The 25,158-nt window shown below is 41.1% G+C and overlaps 1 protein-coding gene across 6 annotated transcripts in view; it reads right to left on the reverse strand.

Moving 5' to 3' along the window:
* YEATS2 (YEATS domain containing 2) overlaps positions 1-25,158 on the reverse strand; it is an 87,128-nt gene that overhangs the window by 37,209 nt on the left and 24,761 nt on the right. For 2 of the 6 annotated variants that reach the window (XM_089672336.1, XM_089672337.1), the window contains exons 11-21: positions 24,036-24,260; positions 22,027-22,124; positions 17,815-17,922; positions 14,432-14,587; positions 11,612-11,870; positions 8,771-8,932; positions 7,975-8,084; positions 7,742-7,891; positions 5,235-5,408; positions 4,898-5,087; positions 4,532-4,631 (exon numbers count right to left, since the gene is read on the reverse strand). In XM_089672336.1, coding sequence (XP_089528462.1) covers positions 4,532-4,631; positions 4,898-5,087; positions 5,235-5,408; positions 7,742-7,891; positions 7,975-8,084; positions 8,771-8,932; positions 11,612-11,870; positions 14,432-14,587; positions 17,815-17,922; positions 22,027-22,124; positions 24,036-24,260 — 1,732 coding nt within the window. The remainder of the gene's footprint in view (positions 1-4,531; positions 4,632-4,897; positions 5,088-5,234; positions 5,409-7,741; positions 7,892-7,974; positions 8,085-8,770; positions 8,933-11,611; positions 11,871-14,431; positions 14,588-17,814; positions 17,923-22,026; positions 22,125-24,035; positions 24,261-25,158) is intronic. The other 4 variants (XM_089672338.1, XM_089672340.1, XM_089672339.1 and 1 more) reach the window with 4 other exon arrangements.

Consider the following 25,158-nt stretch of genomic DNA (forward strand, 5'->3'; position numbering starts at 1 on the left):
TGTTATGGTAATATAATTTGAGCGCAGCATTTTATTTTTATTATTTTTTGGTTGATCAACACATGATTATGAGGATGTGTATTGATGCCAGCGAACCACAATAAGAGTAAGAAGTCATTTATTTATCTATTTTTAGTGGCTCACAAGTAATATTCACTCATTTTATGCAGAAGATTGGACATCCACTTGGTAAAACATTGAAAAAGCATGAACAGAAGATCTAGTGGTAGCTTTGCACAAGTGACTACAGAAGCCTGGTCCTGAAATACCCAAGTACCTACTGATCTTGAGTAATGGGTGCCTAAAAGTGCCGGAGATTTTATTTCAGAATGTAAGCTCTTGCGATCAGATACCTTATTGTGTGATGTAGGCCTTTGAGGCAGAGTGTCCCTTGCGAGGTACTGAGGACAGTACAAACAGGAATCAGTTCTTCTGCCATTCAACAGTAGCTTTGAGGTATGCTACAATGGATCTGACTATATTTAGGCAATGTAGAGATTTCCTTTGGATGCTCAAGAGCAGGGCATAGGGTTGTTAGGACAATGTCCTCACTGAGGTAGAATACGGAGACCACCTTTGAGAGAAAGGATGGCCTTGGGCGTATGTAAACCTTGTCATTGTGAAATACGAGAAAAGGCTCTTTTTAGGAAAAAGCTGCCAGTTCAGAAACAGATTTGACAGATGTGATAAGTACTAAAAAGACTACTTTGCAGGAGAGTATGAGTAAATCAAGAGAAGGAGCTTGTTTATTCCAGGCAAACAATATGTTGGAGAATTTTTGAAAGGAATTGAGAGAATGGTACTGGCGCAAAGGAGACTACCATTAGGCCTCAAACTCTCATGAAGAATCTCATTGTGACATGTTCTCCCTGGATATCAATTCTTAAGCATATGCTCTTCGAGAAAGAACTTTCTTTTCTGGGAGACACGGTTGCTTGGAATATGTACAGGACCAGACCCAAGTATTCCAGCCGAAGGGAAGGCTGGAGAGCAGGTTCATTGAAATTGATCACTCAGCTCAAGGCTTGAAGCATCTGAACTATCCTATGGACATTTTCCGATAGCTGGAAAGGAGTCCTTTGGAAAAAGGTCACAAGCCTGTGACATGGATGCGTTGAGTTCTAAGAAGAGCAAGCCAAGGTGCTAAGATCGTAATGAACATTCTGGCAGCAGAGGATAGGCCGAACGGCAGTGTGACATACTGGGAGTGATTGTCCACCACTGTGAAGAGAAGAATGTGCTGCTGAGGTGTGTAAATGGGATCATGGAGATGTCTACGGATGTCACATACTCCATTGTCTCAGAGAAGTAATTCCACGTGAAGTTTGGGAATTTGATAGAATCTGTTGAGTGATTTTAAGTCCACAATAGGACAAATAACCCCAGTTGGGCTTTGGTACCATAAACAGGTTTGAGTAGAATCCTTTAAACCCGTCATGTGACAGTAGTGGCACAATGATGCAATGGGAGATGGCTCAGGTCATTCTGCAAATCTGACTGTCCTTTGGCACTTTTTGTTAATCTGAAAGTAGAAAGTGGTGAGGGGGTAGAGATTTGAACTCTATTTTGTACCCCTTTGAAACCACCAATTAAAACTACAGATCTGGGATATCACTGATCTAGAGAGACGCAACCTTTAACAGACATCCCCCCAATATTGGTAGCAAGGCTGCCCCTTAATTGTGAAGAGGACTTTGGGGAAGGCTTGGTGGTCTTTGTGAGCCAAATTGTGCCAAAAGGAAAGGCTGAACTTAAGTTTTGCAGTTGAAGCCTGGTTAGAGCGGACAGGTGCTCTGTATTTATAGGAGCTAAGGGCTCCTGAGGTGGATAATTTAGTGATCTTCTGCTGTGGAAGTAAACCTTCCCACTTATGATATTTTTGAAAAACTGGTTAACTGCCTCACCGAAAAGACGTCTTCCTTGGAAAGTCATATGTATCATGTGCGTTTTGCAGGAATCTTCAGCTTTACAAGCTTTTAGTTATAAAGACTGTGCATGTGAGGACATTATTGCCATTCAGGAAATTTGCCTCATGTTCCTAGAGAGCATCCACACATAAAAGCAAAACAGAAGGCAGCTGCTGTAATTGCTCTGTAACAGCACAAAGCACAATGCTGAAATACAGGGTTCTATTGATAGCTCATTGCCCTAGTCCAGTTAGCTGCAGTTTGACATACCGAAATGTCAGTGACAGCTGGTTGCTGGGCCTGCAAGAACAAAGACAGCCTTTAGAAGCATCTCAAATTTTCTCTCTGTAGAACCTTTGAAAGAAGAACATTTTCAATAGGTACAGTGAGATGTTTGTTTAGGACAGAAAATGACAAAAATCAACTACAGGAATAGTCCACTTCTTTGCAAACTTTCTACTGAATAGATATCAGCAAAAATTTTGGGGGGAGTGAAAACGATTTCTGGAGTGATTCAAGCATTATAGACTGTATAGTCCATCTGTTCGTAAACAAGGAACGTTAGGGGTTTCATAAGTGGAAAAATCTATGTGCTAGATTGATTTCCTAGCCTTGAGGAGGGTAGGGATTGCAGAGACAGAAACTCCCCTTTTCTTTCAAAATCAGAGACCATAAAGCAGGATGGAAGACTGGACCCAGCTCATGTGTCAAGAGATTTACAATGTCTGTATATCACATTGTTGGCCAAGCAGGCATTTCTCCTGTGAAAGCAGTCCTTTCACCCATGCCAGATTACTAAGCCTAAGCACTCCAGATGTGTCAGAACCAAGGCCAACTTCTGAAGGTTCAGCACCCAGCCAAACCTCTCCAGGAATGGGATCGTCTGCTGAAGCGTTAATGTCAATTTCAAAGACTAATGCCTCCTGAGAAGCAGGTCGTCCAGGTACCCCACACAATAGGGATACCCAGGATCTTCAACAACCTCCAAACCAGATAGTGTCATCCTTCACAGCAAATTAGCAACCACTGGTAATATTGGAAAAATTGGGATGCATACGTAAGCATTCTTGATATCCACTGATGTTAGTCCCCCTTCATGAAGCAAAGCGATCACAGATCAGGTGGACTTCACCCTGATGTTATGTACATTCAGGAACTTGAGGAGACCCTTGAGGCCTACAATATGCCAGGTATCTCTTCTTGGCCTGGGAACCATGAACCATTAACAGTTTTGAAATGGAAACCCTGAGACCTCCTCTCTTCCAGCACAGGTGCGATGACCCCTTGAAAAAGCAGTCTTTTCAGGGTACCACACGCACACACCGTTCTGATCCTATATTGACACTCTGCCTGAGATTGCCTTTGATTAGAGTGTACTGGCAGTGTCTCAAAAGCTGCAGCCGGTATGTGTCTCCACTTTACACTTGTAGCCGTTATTTATTTTTAGTGACAGGGTCACTTTATGCAAAAAAGCCTAGTCTAGAGCCCACCTTAGTCTGTGAATAGCCTCTGAAGGAGCAGTAGTACCCTGTAGTCATGTTACTCTGCTCTGCTCTCCTGTAAGCAGTCTGAGACCTGCTTTGCAGGGGATTACAAGAGGCCGATCTCAACACAATTTCGGGTACTTATGTCAGTAAGTGTATACAAACACATTTTTTATGAATAATCATTTACATTTTCTCTTTACTTTAATGCTTAACTCCAGGCAGATATAAAGGAAATATGACAATGCTAGTTGCCTGGCATTCTCTGGAACTGGACAATTATCCAGGCAGTTAAGTCCATGCATTTGATGTACACATTTGTTCTGGATATGTGGCTAAGAAACCACTGAAGACAAGTCAGCATGCTATCCAGGTAACACCACAGGATACAGGGTACTTCATATATTCATGAATTATCAGGCTATGCAGTCACCTTCAGGTGAATAGACACTAGCCAGAAAAAATAAAGTAGGAATCAACCCTCCCAGCTCAGCCAAGTCTCAGTTTTTAGCTGGTATCCTTAGGTGAGAGATGGGCCTCCCTTTGTCTCTCTGAAGATCTTTCTTGTAGGCTTAGTCCCATAAATTTTGGCCTATCACCCCTAATGGGTAAAGGGGGGGAGAGGGGTTCTTTTCAGATTGTTCGCTATGGCCAGCAAGCCAAAAGAGACTATAAAGCCATCACCCCACCAACACATTTTTACTGGCTTATCACTATCAGGGGCTGCCTCACTCACTGTGCAGGCCGGAGCAGGCAAGCTTCAACACTAAAAGGAGGTGCAGAAGTTTTGCCTCTCAGACTGGTCCAGGATTTGATAGTAACAGTTATGGATTGAAGCCTGCTGCAGTCATGTGTAAACACCTCTAGGTACCTGAATGTTTAACTTGCAGTATTTTCTTTTTTTAATACAGTTGTTTTAAATGCAATGCATGTTCTAATGGAGTCTCAGGGCCTGGCTGTGCTGACTGACAGGGATACCAGGAGCACAATCCTAGCCGCACAAATCATTCAACAAATGAAATTATTCAAGTATTATATCTGTATTTTTAACTGTCTGAAATTCATATTTAGTATACACAAACTAGACTGCAGAAGCAGAAAACTTCAGGAAGCAACATGGAACAGAAATGATAAAATTACTTCACAGAGCTGGATTCCTGATCTAAGGTATCCTCCATCTTCACTGCTGAACTGCCAGTATGGAAGGATGAAGCACTGTTGTGGTCAGGTTCTGCTTTCACTGCAAAAGATATGCAATTTAACATGAAATAACAGCACATAAAAGTGTTTACCACATTCACACCTCAGTTGTTCCTATTGTAATTTTTACATGGCACATAGTTTTGACAGCAGCAATATAAGAAAACCCAGCCTTTATATCTGTAATACATAGGTATCATAAAGGCAGTAGTAAATTCACTCACAAGTCAACTTTTTAGACTAACAATGAGGAATCTAGCCTCAAATAAAACCTAACTTATCGTGGCAGGGATGCGTGACAATGACCTGTTAGAGATGAACTGTTGGAAGCCAAACTAAGCACGGCTCTTGATGATAACACTGGTATGGGCAGTGTGCAAGATTTCCCACTGGACAGAGATTTTATGTGGCTGCTACCAGCAGTGCTTGTGTGTTGTTGGACATGTATTTTGCTTGATGACACATTCTGTGTAGATGTACTGGAGCCTTCTGCAGCCTGTGCAAAACAAGGAGGGGCAAAAGTGAGAATCAGTATTTACAATATTACATAGAGTTTAAAAACTCTATTTAGCTTCTTTTAGTAAAATAATGGTAAGCTACATTACAGGAATGCATGTCACTTATCCTTGGACTCCTATGGTACCTGTTGACTTGATCCACTTGCAGACGAGGATGGCAACGATGTACTGGCCGTAGTTATTACCCCTCCAGCGACCCTCAACAATGTGGTACCAGGTTTTTGTGTTTGTGATGCCGCTGGCAATGACTTTAGAACATTTTCTGATATCTTTACTAATCCAGCTGAACCACTGTTTGCCTTAAATATGTAAAAAAAAAAAACACAAAACAAAAAACCCGTAAATACAAAACACTAGCACTACCAGAGTTTTCAGCAAGACAGCAGAAGGCTGTACATGTTACTGTCCCTCTATGCCACGGTCTCCAAACTTTCTAAAGAAAAGGCTAGTTTACTGTCCTTCAAACATTAGAGGGGCCGGACTGTGGCCAGTGAGAGTATAAAATGTCCTGGCCTTGGAGTAAACAATGCCCCATGAATAGTATTAGTGGGAGGAATAGTGCCCCCATCATTGGTGTCAGTGAGAGGAATAGTGTCCATCACTGGTGTCAGTGAGAGGAATAGTGCTCCATTGTTGGTGTCAGTTGGAAGAATAGTGTCCCATCGTTGATGTCAGTGAAAGGAATAGTGCCCCATCGTTGGTGTCAGTGGGAGGAATAGTGCCCCATCATTGGTGTCAGTGGGAGGATTAGTGCTCCATCATTGGTATCAGTGGGAGGATTAGTGCTCCATCATTGGTATCAGTGGGAGGATTAGTGCCCCATCATTGGTATCAGTGGGAGGATTAGTGCCCCATCATTGGTATCAGTGGGAGGATTAGTGCCCCATCATTGGTGTCAGTGGGAGGATTAGTGCCCCATCACTGGTGTCAGTGGGAGGATTAGTGCCCCATCACTGGTGTCAGTGGGAGGATTAGTGCCCCATCACTGGTGTCAGTGGGAGGAATAGTGCCCATCATTGGTATCAGTGGGAGGAATAGTGCCCCATCATTGGTGTCAGTGGGAGGAATAGTGCCCCATCATTGGTGTCAGTGGGAGGAATAGTGCCCCATCATTGGTGTCAGTGGGAGGAATAGTGCCCATCATTGGTATCAGTGGGAGGAATAGTGTCTCATCATTGGTGTCAGTGGGAGGATTAGTGCTCCATCATTGGTATCAGTGGGAGGATTAGTGCCCCATCATTGGTGTCAGTGGGAGGATTAGTGCCCCATCATTGGTGTCAGTGGGAGGATTATTGCCCCATCATTGGTGTCAGTGGGAGGAATAGTGCCCCATCATTGGTGTCAGTGGGAGGAATAGTTCCCCATCATTGGTGTCACTGAGAGGAATAGTGCCCCATCATTGGTAGCAGTGGGAAGAATATTGCCCCATCATTGGTATCAGTGGGAGGATTAGTGCCCATCATTGGTGTCATTGGGAGAAATAGTGCCCTATCATTGGTGTCAGTGGGAAAAATAGTGCCTCATCATTGGTATCAGTGGGAGGAATAGTGCCCCATCATTGGTATCAGTGGGAGGAATAGTGCCCCATCATTGGTGTCAGTGGGAGGAACAATGCCCCATCATTGGTGTCAGTGGGAGGAACAATGCCCCATCATTGGTGTCAGTGGGAGGAACAATGCCCCATCATTGGTGTCAGTGGGAGGAACAATGCCCCATCATTGGTGTCAGTGGGAGGAACAATGCCCCATCATTGGTGTCTGTGGGAGGAATAGTGCCCCATCATTGGTATCAGTGGGAGGAACAGTGCCCCATCATTGGTATCACTGGGAGGAACAGTGCCCCATCATTGGGAGGAATAGTGCCCCATCATTGGTATCAGTGGGAGGAATAGTGCCCCATCATTGGTGTCAGTGGGAGGAACAGTGCCCCATCATTGGTGTCTGTGGGAGGAACAGTGCCCCATCATTGGTATCTGTGGGAGGAATAGTGCCCCATCACTGGTGTCAGAGGGAGGAATAGTGCCCCATTATTGGTGTCAGTGGGAGGAATAGTCCACATCATTGGTGTCAGTAGGAGGAATAGTGCCCCATTGCAGGTGTTAGTGGCAGGAACTATGGCCCACTGAAGTTGTCAGGGGAGGGGAATAATACCACAAGGGCCGGATAAAAGCAAGCAAAGGGCCGCATCTGGCCCTCAGGCCACAGTTTGGAGACCATTGCTCTATGCTAACACCATATCCATCAGAGTAAACAAACATTATTGTACAGCAACAATGAATTAAAATACAAAAGGAATCTTCCTGTGTTATGCATGTCAGATAAAAATGAGATGAGTTGCTCATTATTCCGTTCTTAATCTTACACTGTTCAGCAGAGAAAAACTCAACTCTGGCTCATGAATACACAAGCCAGGTCCACACTACAATCAGTTTTTGTGAATGGGAATTTTTCACAATTAATTTTCGAAAATTATTATTACTGATCAGTTGTGTAGCAGTTAACAATTATCAGTACATGAATGTACACTAATCTAAATTTCAATGACGCTTAACACCAGAGGGTGCTTTCTAGCGCCAGATGACTGGAAAATAATTACGTACATTAGTCACATCGAAATAGAAATAAACTATTACCTGTGCAATCAGTGTGCTCTTCTGTCCAGCAGTTATTTTTATTGTTTGCTGACCCTGTGCAGATGACCCACCACTGCCTTGAACCACAACATTCGAGCTGGTTTGCTTTCCAGAGGTCTGTGGGGATGGCTGTCCAACTAAAAAGGTGCCCTGTTAAACAAAGATGAACAAAACTAAGCACTGCCAGCAACAAAATAAACAAAGTTGTAGTGAATGTGGGGCAATATACAGACCTGAGGTGTCTGTTTCAGAATATAGGATGTGTAGGTGAGATGCTGGGGTAGCCCTGTAGAGGTTCCTGCTGTGCTAGAGCCACCACTGCTGGATGCTCCTGACTGCAGATCTTGAACACATATGTTAAAGATTACTTTGATTACTTTACACTACAATATACAACAATATCAATACAAAGAGCAGACAAAAAACATTTGAACAAAAAAGAAATTAAACGCAATACCAAATGACAAACTTATAGCATGCATCAATCAGAGATGAATGCCTCCTTATGTAAGAGATCAAAAACAAATAGACACACAGGACATATGTGATGCTTTGTAACAGATATGGTTCACCTCTTTTTAAGTTTTATAAATCGTTTAAATGACAAGTCATTTTACAGGTTAAAAAGTCACTGTATTATCTTTAACCTAATGTCACAGCAAAAAAAAATAATACAAAAATAAAAAAATGAGCCTCCAATGTTTTTTGCACCTTAGCATGCTTGGTCATATATCCTACATTGTAAAATGTGCCAAAGCAATATTATTGGTGACCCTCTGTAAAGTGAGATTTCACCAAATATTTCATAAATGTTTCAGAACCTGGTAAATTCTATGTGCAAGCGAACATGAAATGTCAATAGATAAAATACAAATAGCTAAAATATTACAAATACCTGGTTTGGGTGTAAACAGAATCACAAGCGTATTCTCTGATCAATAATACAAACATGTTCCTTTGCTAATACAACATTTGCCATTTACATTATGTGCAAAATTCGATATTCAGAGGCCCTGTATGTACACTTACTTGCAGTACTAGCAGCTCTCAGGATTGCTCCTTGAGGTATAAGTAACAGCTTTCCTTTACCAGAAGTGCTCTTGCTGTTGGTGGTGAGGTATAATTTGGTGCCAGGAGGTAGGTTTGCCAAGTTACCTATATTTGTGGATGGCAACTGTAGAGTTGCCATTACTTTGAAAATTAAATACAATAAGTTATATTACTTCCAAATAAAGAAGAAAAATTAGGAACTGTAAAAAATGTAAAATGCAAAAAGCAGTCACCCCAAGGATAATTATTATTTCTTTCAAAGGTTTTAATTAAACTTAATTTCCAGATCCTTCCCTGGCCTTAGTTTTTAGATAGTCGGATACACAATTGGAGTGCATTTGCTTGAAATGCTCAATGTAAAAACACTTTTGTTTAGTAACAGTCCTCCTCCCTGTGAGCTCGGGCACACTGCTTTGGATGGCTGTGCACAGCACAGCCATCCAAAGCAGTGTGCATACAGTGAAGCACACTGACAAGGCCCCCTAGTAAAACACTCACTGCACACAGTTAACCCTTTGATCGCCCTTCATGTTAACCCCCTTCCTGCCCAGTGCCATTAGTATAGTATCAGTGCTTTTCTTTTTAGCACTGACCACTGTATTGGTGTCACTTGGGATGTCAGTGACACCAAGTCAGTTCCCCCCAGTGTCAGAATGTCCGCCGCAGTCCCGTTATAAGTTGCTGATTGCCGCCATTACTAGTACAAAAAAGAAAAAATTCCAGTATCTATACCACCATTCGTAAACGCTATAAAACTTTTACGTACAGTTGCAAGAAAAAGTATGTGAACCCCTTGGGATTACATGGAGTTTTGCATGAATTGGGCATAAAATGTGCTCTGAACATCATCTAAGTCACAACAATAGAATAACACAGTCTGCTGAACATAATACTACACAAACATTAGATGTTGCCATGGTTTAATTGCACATAACATGTAAACATTCACAGTGCAGGGAGGAAAAAGTATGTGAACCTTTGGCCTTAATAACTGCTTGACTCTCCTTTGGCAGCAATAACCTCACCCAAACGTTTCCTGTAGTTGCAGATCAGACCTGCACAACGATCTGGAGTAATTTTGGACCACTCCGCTTCACAAAACTGTTACAGTGTAGCAATATTCTTGGGATGTCTGGTGTGAATCGCTCTCTTAAGGTCATGCCACAGCATTTCAATCGGGTTGAGGTCAGGACTCTGACTGGTCCACTCCAGAAGGCGTATTCTGTGCTGTTGCAGCCATTGTTTTGTTGAATTACTTGTATGCTTTGGGTCATTGTCCTGTTGCATCACCCATCCTCCGCGGAGCTTCAGTTGGCAGACAGATGTTCGTACGTTTTCCTGCAAAATGTCTTGATAAACTCTGGAATTAATTTTCCCATCAATGACAACAATCCGTCCAGGCCCTGAGGCAGCAAAGCAGCCCCAAACCATGATGCTCCCTCCACCATGTTTTACAGTGGGGATGAGGTTTTGATGTTAGTGTGCTGTGCCTTTTTTTCTCCACATATAGTGTTGTGTGTTCTTCCCAAACAACTCAATCTTGGTTTCATCTGTCCACAGTATATTTTGCCAGTAGTGCTGTGGAACATCCAGGTGCTCTTTTGCAAACTTCAAACGTGCTGCAATATTCTTTTTGGACAGCAATGGCTTCCTCCATGGTGTCCTCCCATGTACTCCATTCTTGTTTAATGTTTTCCTTATTGTAGATGTGTCAAAAAAAATGTTAGCATGTGCCAGAGATTTCTGTAGGTCTTTAGCTGACACTCTGGGATTCTTCTTTACCTCATGCAGCATTCTGCGCTGTGCTCTTGCAGTCATTTTTACAGGACGACCCCACCTAGGGAGAGTAGCAACAGTGCTAAACTTTCTCCATTTGTAGACAGTCTTTCTTACCATGGACACATGAACATCAAGGCTTTTGGAGATACTTTTGTAACCCTTTCCAGCTTCATGCAAGTCAACAATTCTTGATCGTAGGTCTTCTGAGAGCTCTTTTCTGCGAGGCATGGTTCACATCAGACAGTGCTTCTTGAAACCAGTAAACCCAAAACAGGTGTGTGTTTTTTAAGGGCAGGAGAGCTGTCAGCAACACATCCAATATCATCCCACTGATTGGAGTCAAGGTTGGCTCACTCCTGGTTCCAATTAGCTCTGGGAGAAGTCATTAAGCTAGGGCCTCACATACTTTTTCCTCCCTGCACTGTGAATGTTTACATGTTATGTGCAATTAAACCATGGCAACATCTAATGTTTGTGTAGTATTATGTTCAGCAGACTGTGTTCTTCTATTGTTGTGACTTAGATAACGTTCAGAGCACATTTTATGCCCAATTCATGCAAAACTCCACGTAATCCCAAGGGGTTCACATACTTTTTCTTGCAACTGTAAACCAATTAATTTACACGTATTGGGATTTTTTTTTTTAGCAAAGACATGTAGCAGAATACATTTTGGCCTAAACTTATGACAAAATTAGATTTTAAAATTTTTTTTACTGGACATGTTTAATAGCAAAAAGTCAAAAATATTGTTTATTTTCCTCAAAACTGTCGGTCTTTTTTTTTTTTTATAGCATAAAAAATGCACAGGCAATCAAATATCACCTGAAGAAAGCTCAATTTGTGGGCAAAATTGGACATAAATTTCATTTGGGTGCAGCGCTTCATGACCGTGCAATAGTCAGTTAAAGTGACGCAGCGCCGCAATGCAAAAAATGGCCTGGTCAGGAAGGGGGGTAAAGCCTCTGGAGGGCAAGTGGTTAATTAAGTAGAAATAATTTACATGAATCAGCATTGATGAGCAGAATATTTTGACAATACCTGACCCCTGGGTTCCGGTTTTTGCTGATACAGCAGATGTAACTTGTGCTTTTGTTACGTTTTGCGAGGACTGTGTTAAAACATTGGAGTTTCCACTGCTAACAACCGCTTTGGCCACACCTTGAGCTAACATTTGTTTGGCTGCCACTGCCTTGGCAGCTGAAGAGCTGGATTTGGCAACAAGGATCTGCCCACCACTTATAGTCACAGAAGGTTTAATTGATGCTGATACAGCTGATCCAACAGGAATTCCAACAACCTAAAGTAAAAAAATATTAAATCAGCAAGAAAATATCTATTGCGTCATTAAGGACATTTAAGTAACTAAAGCTAAAAAAAGGCCATAGTTTACATACAAGCAACATACTATACCTTAAAACATGGTACTAAGCAATTTTTCCGTTAGCATTTTTATGCATTGCAGCACACTCCACGCTTAAAGATAAAGCTATGGTACATAGGCAAAATGTACTCTTGCAGTGAGCCCCCCTTCCCACACTGCAAGGGTTAAATGCTCGCTAAGTCTAGAGGGGAGATGAACAGGCAGTATTACTAACTTTATCCCAGTTGGTTCTGGCACTGTCAGCTGTGAGTGGTCCCCTGAGGTCATCACATACTATGCAGGGCTAATAACCCTTCATTGCATGTGAAGGAGGCTAGAGTGTGACCACAACCCCAAATGCAAGGGTACATTTTGCCCAATTCCTGGAGTTCAACTTTAATAGACTATAAACTTTTCCCATAGTGCACTAAAGAGGCTGCATCTCACTATGAGTCTCGTTGCTGCAAAATCATTTGAAGTTCATCTAAAACTAGTTTAATAGCTGCACACCTAGAACCTAAAATAGTTTTCACAATGACTTCAGCGCAATCACCAAACTCCCAACTCCAATATGCTCTTGCTGCTGACACTATATGTGTTCCCACATATGTAAACAGTAAATACTCTATAAATAAGTGCCGTGCAACATAAAATATGCAATTTATCCCATATGTGCAATCTTCATGATAAAGTGCCTGTGCAATTACCCGTATAACTTCTTATAAAGTGCATATAACATCAACGTGCATACATAAACAATTTGTGACATAAACATCCCTTATGGCAAAAAAAGTCCTTATATGACAAATTTATATCAATTATTCCAAATAAAGTTGCTCAATTCTTGTAGATATTTGTGCACCTTCCTACTATGTGCAAACACCCTTCTGTGTTTCTCTTCCACCGACACACATATGTACGCTCAGCTCCTTGATTTGACCTAAATATATGTAGGTCAAACAGCGCTTTTCCTTTTTAACCCGGGTAGGTATAACTCCTTTAATATCTCCACACTTTCCTCCAGAATGGTCTTCCTATTTATTATCCAACATATCCTCCGGACATGTGGAAAAAAATGCCCATCATAGTGTATCACTTATAACAACTAATATTTAATAAAAGATTGAGTGCACTCACATAAAAAGTGTCCAAACAGGGACACTGCAGTTGAAAAGCTTCTGCAAGAAATACATTCAGTGTTCTACGGTGACTCACAAAATGGCGGCTCGCAAACTTCCAGTGGTGCGGCTTGACATCTTTGGACCACCCTACACATTACATCACAACACGTGACTCCTGATGAAGTATTTCTTGCGGAAGCTTTTCAACTGCAGTGTCCCAGTTTGGACACTTTTTATGTGAGTGCACTCAATCTTTTAATAAATATTAGTTGTTATAAGTGATGCACTATGATGGGTGTTTTTTTCCACATGTTCAGAGGATATGTTGGATAATAAATAGGAAGACCATTCTGGAGGAAAGTGTGAAGGAGAGTGGAGCTATTAAAGGAATTATACCTACTCGGGTTAAAATGGAAAAGTGCTGTTTGACCTACATATATTTAGGTCAAATCAAGGAGGTGAGAGTACACGTGTGTCGATGGAGGAGAAACACAGAAGGATGTTTGCACATAGTAGTAAGGTGCACAAATATCTACAAGAATTGAGCAACTTTATTTAGAAGAATTGATATAAATTTGTCATACAAGGACTTTCTTTGCCATAAGTCAGTGGTTCTCAACCTTCCTAATGCCGTGACCCCTTAATACAGTTCCTCATGTTGAGGTGGCCCCCAACCATAAAATTATTTTCATTGCTACTTCATAACTGTAATTTTGCTACTATTATAAATCGGAATGTAAATATCTTACCTCCAATACTGCTGCTTTCAACACAATAGCTGCTTTTAACACAGCAGCTGCTTTCTACACAGTAGCTGCTTTCAGCACAGCAGCTGCTTTCAGCACAGCAGCTGCTCTTTACATGTGTGACTGATCCACAGAAGTACATTATGGCACCAACCCTGTCACATACACCTGTATTTGTACGGAGTGTATGTGATGGGGTTGGCTCGATGATGTCATCATGCCGGTACTCGTATGTGGACGTATCTGCACGTGGGCGGACCCGCCTGGAGACGGATAGAGGAGCGGTGTCTCGGTTCCTAAGACCATCGGAAATATGTGTTTTCCGATGGTCTTAGGAGACCCCTGTGAAAGGGTTGTGCGACCCCCAAAGGGGTTGCGACCCACAGGTTGAGAGCCGCTGCCATAAGGAATCTTTATGTCACAAATTGTTTATGTATGCACTTTGATGTTATATGCACTTTATAAGAAATTATACGGGTAATTGCACAGGCAATTTATCATGAAGATAGCACATATGAGATAAATTGCATATTTTATGTTGCGCGGCACTTATTTATAGAGAATTTACACCTAGGACCTAATTTCCCTACAGCTGACAGCTACAGTTCGGCACCACAACTGCTTTAGTTACCTTAGCCCCCTCAGGATTGCCAAGATTCTTTTGAGGTGACACAGCAATCATTTGGTTGCCCTTCACAGTTACAATTTGTTGGACTGATGGTTGCGATGTTGAAGGAGCTTCTTGCTGTTGCTGAGAAGTTTCAACAGGCTCTTGTTTTATGATCACCTGATAATAAAAAAAAAAAAGAAATCCATCTAAATCTTTTTTTCAGTGCCATCAGATTATAGTACATTAAAATGTTATTAAAGGCAACATTTAAGAAAAAAAACAAACACACACATAAAAAACAAACAGGTTAAACTTACCTGCTCTGTGCAATGGTTTTGCACAGAGCAGCCCTGATCCTCCTCTTCTTGGGTCCCCCGCTGGCACTCCTGGCCCCTTATTCCTGTATAGTTCCCCCAGAGCAAGCAGCTGACTATGGGGCACCCGAGCAGGCTCACTCCCAAGCTGTTGTCCACAGCTGCAGCTCGGCCCCATCCCCCTCTCACTGGATCATTGGCTGTAATTAACAGCTGAGGGATCCAATGGCTCCCGCTGCGTTCTCAGCCAATGAGGGAGAGTCACTGGAGAGCAGAGGCTCTTGTGCACATTTCTGAATAGCAATGAGGCCCAGGTATATATTGGGGGGTTCAGATAGGTATTAGGGAGGGCTTGGAGTTCTGTACACAGAAGGTTTTTTACCTTCATGCAAAGAATGCATGAAGGTAAAAAACCTTCAACCTTTACAACCACTTTAATGGTTAGAATGGTATATGAAAATATATTGAAGATTATTGAAAAGATAATTGACATTAAAATGCTTAAATATGAAAAGGCTTGTTGGTTATCTCTCTTACAATGTCCAAAATGTCTTTGTTAGGCTCCATGCACACTGGCTTAAATAATCTCTAGTGCTTTTGAGCATTTTTTTTCATACTAGCATTTAGGAGCATTTAGCGTTTTTTTCTGCCAGAAAAACACTTTTAAAAAAATGCAAAACACATGGGTTTTTTTTTCTGCCTCTAAACTGTGAGCTTAAAAAACACCTCTAGACTAACTAATGTGCATAGACACATAGGATAACATTAGTTGCTTCCATAGGCAAAACGCTAAACTCTCCTAGAAGCAGCGGTTTTGTTTTTTTTTTCTTTTAAGCGAGTGTGCATGGAGCCTTAATATGAAACATTATATTCTGCTGTTGAAGGCTATACCCACCACTGTGAAACAACTAGCATTCATGAATTTAAAACAACTCAGGGGCAACCCAAAAAGGGTTTTCCTTTCAGTACAGCCATGTGATCAATATAACCAGATTAATTAACCGGTTGTGGACACAAGGCATGATACAGATGTAAAAAAAACCATAATTGAGCACACAGGGCGTGTACAGTATGCCCTGTCATGTCATGCTGCAGCTCCACCCACTGTACTTGCTGGCAATTTCCAGCCATCAGGACAATAGCAGGGAGTTGATGTGTAAAAACACTGTTTAAAAGAAAAAGATATACAAAGGAACAATACGGTTTGATTCATCTGCAGATCAACTGGAAGAACTTGATCTGCATATGTTGCCAGTTAAAGTGGAACTAAACTCTCCCAATCAACATGAACTCTTTTTAATCCTTACACAGATATCATTAGTAAATAAAGAAGATATATTACAATTGTTTGTTTTAAACTTTTTTTTTAAATAAAATTTCTTCCGTTGCTTCCTGGTTTCTGGCATAGGCCAGAGTGATGTCAAATATCCCAGGATCTTCAAGGACTTTTTTTTTCCATCTGGAGGAGGACTTTATAAACTAAGCATGCCCTCCTGCCTGCTCGAACTAAGGGCAGATGGATTCCAGAAATTCAATGCTACATAAACCATCTGCCCTTACTGGTTGCAGCTAGAAATGCTGGGGGGTGTTTTTCAAAGTGATTTCTCACCAAAAAAAAAAAACAAAACAGAGACATGGATGGATGGGTGAGTTTGTTCTGAATATTAAAAATTAACTAAATAGCATTTTCATTTTGTGGTTCTTAGATTTAGTTCTGTTTTAAAGCAACCTGACAATTAAAAAATATCTAAACTATTTAACCAGTACTTTACCCTAGTCAGCCCTAACTATCTGTTTAATACCTGTATTTACTGTCCTGACTTTTTTTTTTTTTATTTCTAGTTTTCTAACCATTAATATTTACACATGTTCATTGTTATTTATTTTGTTTAATTTTTTTATTGTTGCATAAAAAAAAGCACTTATACCTAACTAGTGAATGCTTTGTACAAGAAACCTCATTTTAACATCAATTATATAGGACAAAACTAAAAAATGACATATACATTTTATGTAAAGTAACAGCATTTTTTTTAAAACGAACACTGCAAGCAGAAAAAAAAAAAGTGCGTGGTTTTAGTTTTGTTATTTTTTTGTCTATGGATTGCATGAAAAATAAAATCATTTTTGCAGAACAATATCACCAAAAGAAAGCCTTGTTTGTCCAAAAAACAAGACAGGTATTACTCTTATCTTAAAGCGGAACTTCACCCAAAAAAGGAAGATCCACTAAAGCGCTTCTTCCTACTCCTCCACTTTTTTTGTAGGGGGGGGGGGGGGAGAGAAAGCAGGTACTTGGTTTTGACATCTGAGCATAGGTTCCCCCACCAGCCTGTAGTCTTCTGGGACACATTACAGGTCCCAGAAGACTGCAGGACCCTTCAGATTGCGCACCACAGCTCGGGAATGCAGTGGGCAGCCGGCAAGCAGTCACGGCTGGCTGCCTAAAGTTAAGATTCCAGTGCCGCAGACAGAAGACTGGTGAAGAAAATGGTTCAGGTGAGCACAGCACTGGAACCTTGGGCAGGTGAGCTTCTGTTTAATAAAGTCAGCAGCTACAGATTTCGTAGCTGCTGACTTTGAATTTTCACAATATGACTGAAGCTCCTCTCTTTATAAGTAATGACAAAGATATTGCCTAATAAACAGGCTAGTGGAAAAGTAAAAATTGCCCTGGTACATAGTGGGTGTACTGGTGTGAGAGGTTAAACCAGGTAACAAGAGCTCCCATGATACAGTATACAATTCCTTCTTGTGTAACAGACATGGCTCCTCTACTAACACACACATACATCCTTTTACAGTCACCAAGCAGCACATGATTTGACAGCTGTCACCAATGTATCCCTGTTGGGAGATTTCCCATCCCTTCCAGTTTTGTTGTTGGCTGAAAAGTTTAGCCTTTCCTTCACTTTCAGTCCCAATGCAAATGACCACAAGGACAAATACAGAAGGCATAACTTCTCAATGGAGACACTAAAACCAGTCAGAGGTTTGTGAATTGTCACAGTTCAAGTCCAGCTGGGTGTGAATAACTACAACAACTAGGTATACCATGAACTGGATAAATGGGAACCTTCACAAACATACCTTTGTGAAAGCACCAAGCCCTCCAGCCACGGGTTTGGGGCTCTGAGATTTTGAGTGGCTTCCAATAGGACAAAGTGGAGGCATTGCAGCAAACAGAGTTTCCTCCTGCTACAAAAAAAATATATATACATAATACAAGACATAAGACTATTTATATACCCCGACATTAACTAAAATTAAATAGAATGGCTATGCTGTAGTGAAGTGAAAAAGTTATCACTTTAAGAAACATTTTCTTCAGTTTACCTCCATTAAAAACAATGGATTTCAATGGCATAAATAACCTGCATAAGAATGGCAGAATGTTTTGATAAAGTAGAAAAAAATATTACCAAATAGATATCCCTGGGACTGCCCAGTGTGTGGAAACTGCCCAACTTCATAAATAGGCAAAAACTACTGGAAGCAATTTTTCCTGTGGAAAAATCTAAGGCAAAAATTGGTAATAAGGCATTTACAACAGGACAAGATTACAAGACCTTACCATACCTACATGGATCAATTGGCGTCTTATACCGGGTACACACATATTAAAATATTGGCTGAAATCAGCTGTTAGAGTAGAAACCAGTCAACTGTTGGCCCGTGTGTACAGCAGCTTGTCTGACAGAAGCCGATCTCATGACCAGCGTCTGTCGACCGTGCTTATGGGAAAACCAGCATCTGATCGCATCTGATCAGCGCTCGCAGCCAATGGCTGCGAGCGCTGACCTGTGTGCTCAGATGGGGGGTGGTCCCCCTGTCAGAACACAATAGCTCAGCGGGGGAGACTGCTGTACTAACATTGCTTGTGTTATTACAGCGATCTGTCAGCGATTTTTGTTCAGCATGCTGGGTTGAACGATAAAAGAACCCTATAGTGTGTACCAGACATTAGACTAAATACGTACAGGGAAAAAACAGTTGTCATGGAATAACACGAACTACTCTTGCCAATGTCAACCATGCTCTTGCTACAAGCCCCACACAGTGCTATAGGAAATATATGGAACTTCACCATACATGTTTAGGAGACCAAGTTAACAAGGCAACAAAGAAGAATATCTAACACCTTGGGGACTCACACATACAGATGAAAGCATGTATACTTATTTGTCCAAAAGCTTAAATACTCTAAATTAGCACAAGTCTATACAGTCAATTTGACTATTCAGACAATTAAGGTAATGCTTACAATCAGCAGTAAAAGTAGGAGAATACCCCAAACCTAATGCCAGGTCACCTGTGGATTTTTGTGGTACAATTGGCGAGGCGTTTATTTAACAAACTAATAAGGTGAAAATAGGAAACAGGCATCAGACTTCCATATAATATGATTTCAGCAAAAATTGGTTTGCCAATGAGCAGCTGAGATGCTTTTATGAAACTTTTATTAAGTTGGATGTCCATTGCTTGAATATAGAAATTGAAGCCAAGTATATTAAACACCGTGAACCCTGCTGCCCTTCAAAATCCATTTCAAAATCCAAACAAGGAGTTGCAGATCCTTCAAAGATGCTTCACAACATGATGCAGAAAATAAACACCCATTTAGGGCAACCCAAAAACAAATGGCAGCCCACATATATATGTTCCTTTTTACCAAAAGCACCGTGGATGTGTTTTGGGAAAGGGAAGCTTTGGTGTTCAGTCAAGTTTCTATTTTATAATAAACATTTTATTTTTCATTCCTTGTATTAAAAATGTTACCAAAGATCATTTAATACAGGGCACTTCTATTACACAGTATTTGCACAGTAAACTAAGCATTTGCTACTTACTTTCTAAGTTACTGTATCTAACAAACTTATGATGAGCTGCATGAGCAGGGGGAGTCTCCCTTCTCTGATTATTCAACTATGTGTGTCCTGAATAGTACATTGAATATTTATGGCACATTGGTCAAAGAATTAGCAAAGGTGGTGAAAAAATGAGTCCAAAGCTTCACTTATAATACATATACACTATATTGCCAAGAGTATAGGGATGCCTGCCTTTACACGCACATGAACTTTAATGGCATCCAAGTCCTAGTCCGTAGGGTTCAAAATTGAGTTGGCCCATAACAGCTTCAACTCTTCTGGGAAGGCTATCTACAAAGTTTAGGAGTGTCTATATGGGAATGTTTGACAATTCTACCAGAAGCGCATTTGTGAGGTCAGGCACTGATATCAGACGAGAAGGCCTGGCTCGCAGTCTCTGCTCTAATTCATCCCAAAGGTGTTCTATCAGTCATGATGGAACAGGAAGGGACCATCTCCAAACTGTTCCCACAACGTTGGGAGCATGAAATTGTCCAAAATGTCTTGGCATGCTGACGACTTAAGAGTTCCCTTCACTGGAACTAAGTGGCCAACCCCTGAAAAACAACCCCACACCATAATCCCCCCTTCACCAAACTTTACACTCGGCACAATGCAGTCAGGCAAGTACCATTCTTCTGGCAACTGCCAAACCCAGACACATCCATCAGATTGCCAGACAGAGAAGCGCGATTTGTCACTCCAGAGAACATGTCTCCACTGCTATAGAGTCCAGTGGCGGCGTGCTTTACACCACTGCATCTGACGCTTTGCATTGCACTTGGTGATGTAAGACTTGGATGCAGCTGCTCAGCCATGGAACCCCATTCCATAAAGGTTTCTACACACTGTTTTGCTAATTTGAAGGCCACATGAAGTTTGGAGGTCTTTAGCTAAAGACTCTGCAGACAGTTGATGACTTCTGCACACTGTGCACTTCTGCATGCACTGACCCTGCTCTATCATTTTACGTGGCCTACCACTTTGTGGCTGAGTTGCTGTTGTTCCCAGTTGCTTCCACTTTGTTATAATACCACTAACAGTTGACTGTGGAATATTTAGTAGCAAGGAAATTTCATGGATGGACCTATTGCAAAAGTGGCAACCTATCATGGTACCACGCTTGAATTCACTGAGCTCCTGAGAGTGACCCATTCTTTCAAAAATGTTTGTAGAAATAGTCTGCATGCCTAGGTGCTTGATTTTATACACCTGTGGCCATGGAGGTGATTGGATCACCTGAATCCAATGATTTGGAGAGGTGTCCCAATACGTTTGGCAATATAGTGCATCTCTATATCTATCATCCCTGTGTAGGATGAATATTAACCGCTTTCCGCTGCCCTATAGCAGATACACTGCTACAGGGCAGCAGGTGTGCGCAAAATCACGTATATATACATACATGATTTTGCATTTCCCGGTAGAGGGCGTGTGCGTGCCCTACCCGCGCCGCTATTCACGGCCTTGGCTGTCAATCACCGGGTCCCGACCGGTGATTACTCGCCGGCACCCGGTGATCTAGGAGCATTTCCGACAGAGAAAGAGAACTGCATGTAAATAATACAGTTCTCTCCCGTCAGCTCCTGCACACTGCTTTGAAAGGCTCTGCATAGCAGAGCCTTGCAAAGCAGCATGCTTACAGTGTGGAAAGCACCAACAAAGCCCCATAGTAAAATACACACCACACACAGTTAACCCTTTGATCGCCCCACGTTAACCCCTTCCTGCCCAGTGCCATTAGTACAGTGTCAGTGCTTTTTATTAGCACTGATCACTGTATTGGTGTCACTGGGGATGTCAGTGACACCAAGTCAGTTCCCCCCCAGTGTCAGAATGCCCGCAGCAGGCCCGCTATAAGTCGCTGATCACCGCCATTACTAGTAACAATAAAAAACAAATCCTAGTATACATACCGCTATTTGTAAACGCTACAACTTTCACCTAAACCAATTATTTTACTTGTATTGGGATTTTTTTTAGCAAAGACATGTAGCAGAATACATTTTGGCCTAAATTTATGTTGAAATTAGATTTTTTTACTGGACATGTTTAATAGCAAAAAGTCAAAATTTAAATTTTCGCAAAATTAAATTTTTTTTTTCTATAGCACAAAAAATAAAAAATGCACAGATGATCAAATACGACTGAAAGAAAGATCTAGTCGTGGGGAAAAAAGGATAAAAATTTAATTTGGGTGAAGCATTGCATGACCACGCAATTGTCAGTTAAAGTAACGCAGTGTCGTAATGCAAGAAATGGCCTGGTCAGGAAGGGGGGTAAGTCCTCTGGAGGGCAAGTGGTTAACCTGACTAAAAAGAAAGGAAAATAAAGCATTATCTTTAAAAAGGTCTTATTCACACATGTATGATATAGTCAACTACTTTTTTCTTTTAGGAAAAGAAATTATACTATGCATATACATTTTTACCTTGATATTCTGATTAACAAAATTGCTCCCATGAATCTTTGGCAAGGGAGAACGGGTTCCAGCCTGTGATATACTTGAATGCTTGCCTGTTGGACTACCTTGAAATGTGAAATAAAAATTTTATTAAAACTCAACTGTTTTGGTGAAATGTTTCTCCTTAATGAAAGAAAAAAGTCTTCATTCTACAAGCAAATACACAGAAAAGTACAGCGCCACCTTTTATTTAAAACACTGACTACCTGAAACCCGACAGACACATCAGGCCACAACTCGCCCACAAAGTGCATTCAACTGCTTCAGTCTTTCATTCAGAATATCTCACTTACATACACAGCTCAAGTTGTTCGTTAGAGAATTTAGCATTGATCTACAAGAGGATTTTACTATAAAATTACATATATGGTAACATTTATAAGAAAACCTAGCATAGAAGCAATAAACAGAAAGCAATAGCTTTTACACTTGCTATAGAGGCTTCAAAATAGCAACAAAGTTGTTCAGTGAATAGGAAACTTGTCAACAGCACAAAAAGCAGGAGAGAAAAAAAGGTAGGATTGCTACAGTAACATTAACAACAGGGAGCACAAAGAGCTTTAAATTTAAAGCGCAAACAAAAGTTTAAGCAAGATGATGCACCAAAGGAAAAAATCAGCTATTGATAAGAGCCATTTAGGAATAGTTGTAAATTGGAACCACTCATTATGAGCCGGTCATTCTGACCTCCCTGTGACAGAACACTCCTGTGCTTAGAATGATGGGAGCAGTATGTAAAGGCTTATGCTACAAAGTCTGTTATAAGTCTATGTAGATGGAGGAGGTATTGCAATGCCACTCCTTTGTTTATCTCATGACAATTTTCTTCTAAAAATAAGCAAATATATTACAAAGTATGCAATAGTTAGTTTCTACAGGAATGTGCCAAATTAACTAGATTGTTTTAAAACCCATTTGATCCAGGGGTCTTCGCTGTGCGGTGCGGCTCCCCCTTTCCCCTAAAATATAGTCGCAACTTACCAAGCAAGTGCACCATAGGCCCATTCATTTTTATGGGAAAGCCATACTCATGGCACCCCCAAGCAGTCACTCATCTGGCTTTCCCATAGCAATGTAAAGGGCCGTAGTTCACATATGCACTTTAGGAGGAAAGGCTCCAAAGCGGAGCACATCATTGATGATCATTGGATCAGGGCTGAGAGTAAATATAAGGCCAGGTGGGCAGCATCTCTTGTTTGGTTGTTAGCAATATTGGACCTTATTCAGTTTGAATCTTGAGGATCTCAATTAAAAAATTATAAAACATGCTTTATTTACCTTGCTCTATGAGTAGTGGTGATTTAATAATTTTAATGATCTCAAAACACTTTCAGCGGTTTTTACTTTACTGGTCCTTAATTGTAGTTGTGTTAAAATAGCTCATCCATCTTAGTGAACTGAGCTTAAATGTTCAAACATTCCTTTTTCCCACTCCCATCAATGGACAACTACTGAAACTCATACTTCTCACCAGCTTCAAGTTAGTGTTGTGTTAGGGAGAGATATCCTGTGCATTTCTGCATCAATTCTATTACAATGACTATTAAAATAACCTTGACAAGATTGTAACAAGACTAGCAGTCGTATAACACTGCTAGTTACAGAGCAGGGAAAACTTTTGTGAATTGACCAAAATGGCCAATCTAAGGCACAATTATCAAGAACATAAATGCCAAATAAAGACAGCTTTGTGAATTGAGCATGTTGTCCACGAGTCAATAGACATGGGTACAATGTTGCAGAGTTCAAGCTGTGTTTTGCACTAGGCTGAGCATCCATGAGTACTGACAACCAAAAAGAGAACAAATGCATGAATGGTGGAACAATTCACACATGCTGCTGGAGTTCAATTAAAGCTGCACAGGAGAGTTAAGACACAGGCAGGCACAGTGTGACTGGTGTGGGAACCTTAGCTGTTAATATATCTTTCACTATAGCTGATGATGCAACAAACAAAATTTGGAAAGAGACCATACCAGACACAATTTTGCAGCTCATTGTGATTGGCTGGAAAGATTTCCCAGGGGACTCAGCCAAGCTTGTTGCCTGTCCTTGAGGGACAATCTTGCAGCTGGCAGTGATAGGCTGGAAAGCAGTGCTGCCATGAGCTCCAATAGTAAACCTCTGAGTCATTTTTGTTGGTGTGCGCTCAAGTGCTGAGGTCTGAGTGTACAATGTGGGCTCTGAAGTCATGCTAAAACCTTGTTTTAATGAAAAAAAAAATGTGCGCCATTAATAATACAATGTCACATTCATACAAAATGAATCCTCAAATTTCAAACTTGCAAACAAAATAAGTACACAATAGTTAAATAACTACATTTTGCCGCATATACAAAACACTTGTAGTGGGCAGGTTAGACAAAAGAAGTGGTTACAATAAGGCAACAGCTGTCAACTTATGAGGTATGTGGGTCTCAACTGTGGGGCCTGAAAACACCAAAGGAATGCACGTAATATTCAGTATTCGTAATGTTACAGAAGACTGTCAGAAACATGCAAAAGCCGATGGTCAGAGACTGCAGAAATGTTAGTGCTTTTGGATATTGAAGACCTCTCTACAGGAGACAGTCAAAGACAGGTGACTGGGGACTGAACACTGCTATCACAACATTATTGCAAACTAATGCTCCAACTATCTAGATTGTAAAAGGGCTGTACAACAAGTACCAAAGGGCTGCATGTGGCCCTTGGGCTCCCAGTTGGGCACCAGGGTTTGAAGCACCCAGAAATTATTTGCAAAGATGGCTGATGTGATTCCTCCAAATTAGACTCTAGAAATAAATTTCTGATGCGCCTTGGCTTCTTAGATTATAAGGCATACTGTACATAGCCCAAAGATAGAGTTTATCTAAAGCCAATTTTCGCTCCATCTTGGAAACAAAAAGGTGAGGGGATAGAGCCTCTGTCAGGTTTTACTGCACTGTGTCCTTGCTAGGAAGAGTCACCCTTTCAAAGAGAAGGAAAATCTGACATTTTAAAGAATAAGTGTACTTAGACACAAAGTACACATATATTTTTTTGCCCTCCTCCCCTGAGCCAACAGAGCCCTCTCGCCCCCTCCACAGATGCAGAGTTACGGAGATCCAACATCCATGC

The sequence above is a fragment of the Staurois parvus genome, unplaced genomic scaffold (assembly GCF_062004578.1).
Source record: "Staurois parvus isolate SC_StPar_1 unplaced genomic scaffold, SC_StPar_1.0 ptg000126l, whole genome shotgun sequence".
NCBI classification, from domain to species: Eukaryota; Metazoa; Chordata; class Amphibia; order Anura; family Ranidae; genus Staurois; species Staurois parvus.